The following is an 8841-nucleotide window of genomic DNA, read 5'->3' as shown; positions in this document are numbered from 1 at the left end:
AAATTCCAATAAATTACTTGATAGTAAATACAGCTGGCGCTCATTATAATTTATCTTTTGTAGTAATAAATCACAATCATTGACGTACTTCTTTTCTCTACTCCAATACGTCCATTGCACAATTTTTTCCATTCATAATAAACTGTTTACGCAGCGAAATTAGGTTGTTTTCCCTCAACGACAAGAAGAAAATTGACAATATTTATTACATTTCTCGGAATAATAATCTTACGTCAACTTTGATTAGATTTTCAGAACTCGGGATAATTAAAACCCCGGTTATTCCCGAAATTGTGTCAAAATTTATTTTAAGCGTTGCCCTCTTGTGACGAGTAGCGAAACCACGATTGGCCTCTCTGTAACTCCTTTAGAGGAAAATTAATACTATTATTACTTAAACGACAAATTAATAATTTGTCTATTTCACAAAATTTGCATGTTTATTTGTATTAAAATTAATAAAAAAGCAGTATAGGAACCTGTAACAAAGTAGTGACTTTTATTCGCCCTTGTCAGTCGCCTAGGTCAAATTTTGACACTTTAGTTTGCACCGGCTACTAGATAGCAAGGAAAATTCGTCTTGCTTTAAAATTTTGTAAAAATTATGTAAGTAACTAGTTATAATTAATTTCTAAACAGTTCCCGCCACCCCTGCTTTATTTTTTGTTAAATTTGTGTTTTTTCTCCACACAATTATCGCAATTTATGTAGTCAAGGTCAAACAGTGTTAGTTTTTGGGTAAAATAATAATAAATTCATAAATTGTATTTCATAAAATTGCGTAATTGACAGTTTTAGTGCTAGTGAATTACAAAAAATAGACGGCGTGACGTGACAGCTGTCATCTTCCTGCTTTCCCGACCCCAAAAAAATTGTTTGTATTAAAAAGTAAATCGTCTGAGTTAGGATTTAATATATTTTTTACCAATTTATACTTGTAGTGTCGTATTTTTCTGTTAAAATATTTTAAAGCACTAGAACTAGTGAATTAATAAAAATAGATTGCCACTCTTAAGGGGGGGTTTCTTGTTTATTGTGACATTTGTTTCAGTCAACCATGCCTATGAAAACAATTTTTGCGCGTCAAATCTTCGATTCTCGTGGTAACCCCACCGTCGAGGTCGATTTAATCACCGATTTGGGTCTTTTCCGGGCTGCTGTCCCATCTGGGGCCAGTACTGGGGTCCATGAAGCCCTTGAATTGCGTGATAACGATAAAGCCAACTATCATGGTAAATCCGTACAAAAAGCCATCAATAACGTCAATTCTATAATCGCCCCTGAATTGATCAAATCCAACTTGGAGGTGACCCAACAGACTGAAATCGACGATCTTATGTTGAAGCTCGATGGGACTGAAAACAAGTCCAAACTGGGGGCTAATGCCATCCTTGGGGTGTCTCTAGCCGTGGCGAAGGCCGGTGCGGCCAAGAAAGGCGTTCCTTTGTACAAACATTTGGCCGATTTGGCCGGAAATAAAAACATAATTCTCCCGGTTCCGGCGTTTAATGTGATAAATGGGGGCTCCCATGCTGGGAATAAGTTGGCCATGCAGGAGTTTATGATTTTACCAACGGGGGCCAAGTCCTTCACTGAGGCTATGAAGATGGGGAGTGAGGTTTACCACCATTTGAAGAATGTGATCAAGGCGCAGTTTGGTTTGGACGCCACTGCGGTGGGGGATGAGGGTGGTTTCGCCCCCAACATCCAGAACAACGAAGATGCCCTCAATTTGATCATCGAAGCGATCAAGAAGGCGGGGTATGAGGGCAAAATCGACATCGGTATGGATATTGCCGCTTCCGAGTTCTACAAAGACGGCCAATACGATTTGGACTTCAAAAACCCGAAATCTGACAAAAGCAAGTGGATTTRCGGGGAAAAACTCCTCGAGATGTACAAAGGCTTCATCAAAAAGTTTCCGGTGGTTTCCATTGAGGATCCCTTCGACCAAGACGACTGGAACTCCTGGTCGGCTATAACCTCCTCCACTGATATCCAAATCGTCGGTGATGACCTCACAGTCACCAACCCCAAACGCATCCAAACTGCCGTTGAGAAGAAAGCTTGCAATTGTCTCCTCCTCAAGGTTAACCAAATCGGTTCGGTTACRGAYTCSATKKAAGCSCACCWWTTGGCCAAAMKGAACMGTTGGGGMACMATGGTSTCYCACAGYTCMGGTGAAACTGAAGATACCTTCATTGCCGACTTGGTAGTGGGGCTTTCGACCGGGCAAATCAAGACTGGAGCCCCTTGCAGGTCCGAGAGGTTGGCCAAATACAACCAAATTTTGAGAATTGAGGAGGAGTTGGGTGCCAATGCGAAATACGCAGGAAAGGCCTTCCGCAAGCCACAATAACTCAGACTTTAGTAGAGATGTAAGCTCATAGATGTATCATGTATGATTGTAAACAGTGTATGAAATGAACAATACATTTTCAAACAGCACCAGTGTTTTATTAGAGTATTCAGAAATTTAGAAAAAAAATTAAATAAGATAGATCAAATTAAATTAACAACTCGACTACTTTGAGAAAAAAATCACAATCGCTTTAGTAATATGGCGTTTCTAAATCTTTTTGAGGTCGGGAATATATCATTACATCTCTTGGTCGGGAAGTAATTTACGTAAAATTAGCTATAGGTTTACCTACGGTGAGATATCCTGAGATCTCCCCATGTAGTGGGGTGTTTTGGCATCAAAAAAGATAAAGAGGAATAAAAAAGAAGTGTTAAATTATAATAATAAATGATAGAGAAAAAAAGTAGTAGACCATCACAGGCTATTCAACGTTTTATACAAAAAAGTTTTTTTGAACTGGATTTGACTGAAGTATAACTAAATATGCTTTTTGAAGTTAGTTTTTCTTACAAAAATGCTTCTTTTTATTCAAACAGATTTTTTTTACAAAACCTGACTTTATTACTTCGAAAATAAATAATATCTTTATTGTTTATTCAGTTTGAAAAAAAATACATCAAGTTAAACTGACAACTGAGAAAAAAATGTAAACTAATAGCAATTCATATAAATATTCACAATAATTGTATTCTAACCTTTTTTACATCTCTTGGCCGGGAAGATAATTTATGTAAAATTAGCAAAGTTTGCCCTCGGTGTGATATCCTGAAACCTCGCGATAATAATAATAGTTTTGTAGTGGTATCAAAAAAAGGAAAATAAAGTATTAAAAAATAACAGTAAGAGGTAGAGCTAATCAGTAAGACCTTACAGGCTATTCAGAGTTATACAAAGTATTTTTTTATTACATTTTTTTAGTGATTTTATTAAGATCTTAGAATTACTAACTAAAAAAATTAAATTAAGTAAAATTAGATCACAACTTGAATTTCTATAAATTTCCTTAGTTCTGTCTTAATTTTTAATTTAATTTTAAACATGGAAAAAATGTTTGTAAAAATTTATCTATAAAAATTGTTAACATTTATGTCTTTTTATTGTTACCGATGATCTTGTATATGTTTTTCATAATTTTTATAATTACATACTTTTTGTGCATAGATTTTTTTAAAGATTTTTTTCATGTTCGTGTTATCTTATTTTGCTTAGCATTTTTCTCTGGAACGTGAGTTCTGAAACACGCTGTATAAAAAGAAATTTTCGTGCTAACCCTAGTTTTTTTGAAAGAATATGTGACAAAAGTCTAATGTTTTTGAGATAAGTTTTGGTAAAAATGAAATTTTTTTATTCAAATAAAAATGTGGTTCATTGATTATTTTTTTACAAACAGAAATTTTCCTCCGAATTGAAGATTTTTTTAATAGAATATGAAAAAAAAAAGGTCTAAATGTAATCAAGGATGACTTTTGAGATGAGTTCTTGTAAAAATGAGATTTTTTCATTGAAATAAAAATGTCGTTCGTGCTTGGTTTTAAAAGCAGAACTTCTTGCAAATTCTATTTTTTTTTGAAAGAATATAAGAAAAAAAAAATATAAGTGGTTTAACACCAAGAATGTCTTTTGAGATGAGTTTTTGCAAAAATGAATTTTTTTTATTGAGATTCACTTTTGTAATAAACGATATTTTTTTGCTAATCCTAACTAAAAGTCTAATTATAACCAACAATGTTTTTTGAGATGAGCTTATGCAAAGATAAATTTTTTTTCTTGAAATAAAAATGTGGTTCATTGATTATTTTTACACAAACAGAAATTTTCTTGCTAATCCTAGTGTTTTATAAGAGAATATGAAAAAAATGTTCTAAATACATATAACCAAGGATGACTTTTGAGTTGAGTTCTTGCAAAAATGAGTTTTTTTCCACTGAAATAAAAATGTCGTTCATGCTTGTTTTTATATAAACAGAAATTATCTTGCAAATCTTATTTTTTTTTGAAAGAATATAAGAAAAAAAGGTGTAAATAACACCAGGAATGTCTTTTGAGATGAGTTTTTGCAAAAATGATTTTTTTTATTGAAATAATGAAATAAAAATGAGGTTCATGCTTATTTTAATACATACAGAATTTGTTTTGCCAATTCCAGCTTTTTGTAAGAGAATATAAGAAAAAAAGGTCTAAATATAATCAAGAATGTCTTTTGAGATGAGTTTCTGCCAGAATAAGAATTTTTCTTACATTTTTTCAACGTGTTTTTTCCTAAAATCAAGCCTCCCACAAACCTCCTGACATTGTCCGTCTTTCACATTGACATTCCATCAAAATTCTGTAAGAAATCACCTTTTTCGTCCCAAAACCACTTCTGTTGTTTCAGCAGCAGTGTCCACATCCCTCTAGACCCCACTTCAAAATTCCTGTAATGTAATTTCTCCTTTTCCTGAACTAATATGCCCATAAAGAGCGTCGCAGCCCGACAAATTTTCGATTCTCGGGGAAACCCCACCGTGGAAGTCGACTTGATCACAGATTTAGGCCTATTCCGAGCCGCTGTACCATCTGGTGCCAGCACTGGTATTTCCCCCAGAAAATTGTCAATTTTCCCAATACAATAATCAAAATTTAGGCGTGCACGAAGCCCTCGAATTGCGAGACAACGACAAACACAAGTACCATGGCAAATCGGTCCAGAAAGCCATCGACAACATCAATACCATCATCGCCCCAGAATTGGTAAAATCCCATTTGGAGGTCACCCAACAGACCGAAATCGACGAATTGATGATCAAGCTTGACGGGACTGAGAACAAGTCAAGACTGGGGGCGAATGCCATTCTTGGGGTGTCTCTAGCCGTGGCGAAGGCCGGAGCCGCGAAAAGGGGGCTTCCTTTGTACAAACATTTGGCCGATTTGGCCGGAATCAAGAATATCATTCTCCCAGTGCCGGCGTTTAACGTGATAAATGGGGGCTCCCATGCTGGGAATAAGTTGGCCATGCAGGAGTTTATGATTCTGCCAACGGGGGCGACGTCTTTTAACGAAGCCATGAAGATGGGCTCGGAAGTCTACCACCACTTGAAGGAAATAATCAAGAAGAAACATGGAATGAATGCGACTGCTGTTGGGGACGAAGGGGGCTTCTCCCCCAACATTAGCAAAGCCGAAGACGCCCTCAAACTCATAGTCCAAGCCATAAACAAAGCGGGGTACAAGGGCCGCATCGAGATTGGTATGGATATTGCAGCCTCCGAGTTTTTCAAAAAGGGTAAATACGACTTGGACTTCAAAAATAAGAAGTCCAACAAGGCGAAATGGCTCACTGGTGATAAACTCCTGAAGATGTACGAAGGTTTCGTCAAGAAATTCCCGATTGTGTCCATTGAGGACCCATTTGACCAGGATGACTGGAAGTGTTGGTCGTCGATAACCTCAAAAATGGACCGGCAAATCGTCGGTGATGATCTCACAGTTACCAACCCCAAACGTATCGAGATAGCGGTGGAGAAACAGGCCTGCAATTGTCTCCTCCTCAAGGTTAACCAAATCGGTTCGGTTACTGAAGCCATAAGGGCGCACCAGATGGCCAAAGCCAATGGGTGGGGGACTATGGTGTCGCACAGGTCGGGCGAGACTGAAGATACCTTTATTGCCGATTTGGTGGTGGGGCTTTCCACGGGACAGATCAAGACAGGGGCCCCTTGCAGGTCCGAGAGGTTGGCCAAGTATAACCAGATTTTGAGGATTGAGGAGGAATTGGGGCAGAATGCAAGGTATGCAGGGAGTTCGTTCCACAAGCCGTTATAACCGATTTTAAGAGAAAAAAATGCAAGGCAACAATAAAAGGAAATATTATAAAAAACTGCGATAAATATACTTTTTCGATTACGATACATAGGCTAATAAGAAAAACAAAAAAAATGTAACAATATAGAAAAACACTGGAATAAAAAAAATATAACATTTACAGTTTTTTACATATGAAAATTCTGAAGTATACTTTTTTATATAAATTCGTAATTTTTGATACAAAATGCCCGGAAATGCTTCCTAAGGAAACTAGAGCGATAATTTGACCTTATGTGAGGAAATTCAAAAAATAATAGAATAGACATTTTTTAATGAAAACCTAAAAAAAAAACAAAAAACATCTCCAAAATTATTTTTTTTATTAAAATTGACCACAGTCTCCTCCTCCTAGTTAAGAAATACAATTTTTATAAAACTGGTGTATTTAGCGCTAAAAAATTACCCCGTTCTAATTTTTTTTAAGTTATCTTGAATGGATATCAAAATAATTGAAAATAAGACATTTTGCCTTATTTTTGAAAGGCTTTAACTCTCTTACAAATCATTTCTGGACATAGGTTTATAAGAGCTTTTTTTCTTATATTGACATGACAATCAAACGTCGAATTTTACGTTTTTTTAGAATCCTCTGTATATATTTTTTAAGTTGGGTATTATTTAAATTTCTATGTTTATGCGCTTTTATGTTTTTCATTTTGTGTATTTTCTGTTCTTACTGTTTATATTTTTACGTTTAAGTCGTAACGTTGCGTTCTAAAAGTTGTAATATTAACTTTATTTAATTATAAAAATCTTTGACTAAAAAAATGTGTAATTATGTCAAAAATAAGAAAAAATCAACAAAATTGCTCTGGGAGATACAAAAAACGAGAAAAAAGGCAAAAAAGGCCAGTAGAGCTTGTTCCAAATCTGATGGCGAACTGAGGTTGTCAAAAATGACTGAATTTTGACACTAAACATATGTTTACTATTAAAAAAAATATTGTTTATAAGCGTCGTATGAAATAATATTTCAAAACCACTGTTATTCTTTAAAAAAATATAATAAGTAGGTACTCATACATAAGATGAAGAATGAGGAACAAATTATTAAATTGTTAACGCATGAAAAAAATTTTCAAAAATGATATTCCTAACAATCCTTGTCTTCAAAATTTTTAGAGAAAAAAAAGTACGTCCATGTATTTTTTTTATCTTAACCAAGTGGGCGCACTCCAAGTGTCTTTTCTGTCACTGTCAGTTCGCCACCAGTTACATAATTTTTGAAATTTTTAAATACTGTTTTATTGTAGGTAAATATTGTTTTAATGTTTATTTTTTCAGATTTTTTAAATAACTTAAAGAGAATGATTTTTTCAGAGTATTTTTCGAATAAAATAAAATAAAATATTTAGATTTTGTTATTTTATGGATTTTGGTATTTTATGTTTTTTTTACGATATTAAAATAATTGGAAAAAAAAAGACTTTGGCGTTTTTTTAGGACCCCTTGTATATATTTTTTAAGTTGGGTGTTTTTGTTTTTGCGCTTTTATGTTTTTCACTCTGTGTATTTTCTGGTTTTACTGTTTATATTTTTGCGTTTAAGTCGTTACGTTTGCGTCCTAATTGTTGTAGTATTAACTTTATTTAATTATAATAATCTTTGACTAAAAAAAATATGTAATTATGCCAAAAATAAGAAAAAATCAACAAAATCGCTCGGAAAATACAAAAAACAACAAAAAAGGCAGGAAACCCGTTTACAATTTTAAAATTAACACACAATTTTTGAATTTTTTTAATATTGTTTTATTGTGTTATTGTAGGTCAGTGTAGTGTTTATTTTTTCAGAATTTTTAAATAATTTATAGAAGATGTTTTTTTCAGGATATTTTTCGAGTTGAATAAAGTAAAATATTTAGATTTTGTTATATTTTATGTTTTTATTACGACTCCTCATTACAAAGAAATTCAGAGAAAATAATGTAAAACTGGTACAGAAAAAAATACAAAAAAATCAAGATACAAAAAAATGGACAAGACTTTAATTACTTTTTTTGTATTGTAAAATTCTACTTTTTTTCCTCCCATAAGCGACGAAAAAGACACTTTTCTCCAGTGTAATACATATTTTTTTCCTACAATCCAGCACGAAAAACTAAATTATTGTCGTAAGTCGTAAGGATGTTTTTCAAATAAGTAGGATAAGGAAAGTCGTGTGTAGTCCGGTCAAATTAGTCATAAAAATAGTGGTCAAATAACGAAAATTCCGACAGAGCTAAATTTTGGTGGAGACCTTGGGTATACCATTAGAAATAAAGTGTCAAAAGTCCCCATCGATCCCATGTGTGCTAAAAAAGTTATTCGGGGTCAAAGGTCAATATTTGATGTTTTTTAGATTTTCTTCGAAAACGGCAAGTTTTATCAAAAAAGTAGCTCAGACGAAAATTATAGATCTTAAAATTATCTACAAAATGGTCTTTATACCTTTTTTCCAAGAATCACCATTCCTGAGATATCGCGATTTTAAAAGTTGAAGGAGTAACGTTCTACATCATATGCACATACAGAGTGCGCCAGAACTCGCGCCCCAAAGACAAATGCCATGTAGGGTAAGGTACCAGGAACATAAAAAAAAATTAAAAAAATTCTATCTATAAAAATTTCGAAGTTATGAGAGTTTAAATTTTGCAC

At 33.8% G+C, this 8841-nt stretch overlaps 2 protein-coding genes across 3 annotated transcripts; both read left to right on the top strand.

Moving 5' to 3' along the window:
- The first annotated feature begins 506 nt into the window (after window positions 1–506).
- On the top strand, window positions 507–2448 carry LOC123016022 (enolase-like). The gene is made up of 2 exons (XM_044416191.1): window positions 507–606; window positions 1052–2448. The coding sequence occupies exon 2, from the start codon at window positions 1058–1060 to the stop codon at window positions 2357–2359; it is 1302 nt and encodes a 433-aa protein (XP_044272126.1). The 5' UTR covers window positions 507–606; window positions 1052–1057; the 3' UTR covers window positions 2360–2448.
- A 2179-nt stretch (window positions 2449–4627) lies between these two features.
- LOC123015958 (enolase-like) lies at window positions 4628–6321 on the top strand. Of its 2 annotated transcripts, none has more exons than XM_044416076.1 (3): window positions 4628–4690; window positions 4740–4933; window positions 4986–6321. In XM_044416076.1, the coding sequence occupies exons 2-3, from the start codon at window positions 4810–4812 to the stop codon at window positions 6161–6163; spliced, it is 1302 nt and encodes a 433-aa protein (XP_044272011.1). In that variant the 5' UTR covers window positions 4628–4690; window positions 4740–4809; the 3' UTR covers window positions 6164–6321. The 2 variants fall into 2 exon arrangements, with proteins under 2 accessions (XP_044272011.1, XP_044272012.1); XM_044416077.1 differs by having other exon boundaries at window positions 4643–4690; window positions 4737–4933.
- The last annotated feature ends 2520 nt before the right edge of the window (window positions 6322–8841 follow it).

The sequence above is a fragment of the Tribolium madens genome, unplaced genomic scaffold (assembly GCF_015345945.1).
Source record: "Tribolium madens isolate multiple individuals breed KSU strain unplaced genomic scaffold, Tmad_KSU_1.1 Scaffold_19;HRSCAF=116;Tcas5.2_LG9, whole genome shotgun sequence".
Taxonomy (NCBI): Eukaryota; Metazoa; Arthropoda; class Insecta; order Coleoptera; family Tenebrionidae; genus Tribolium; species Tribolium madens.
The sequence above is the reverse complement of the archived record's forward strand: the minus strand, read 5'-3'. Positions and strand labels throughout refer to the sequence as shown.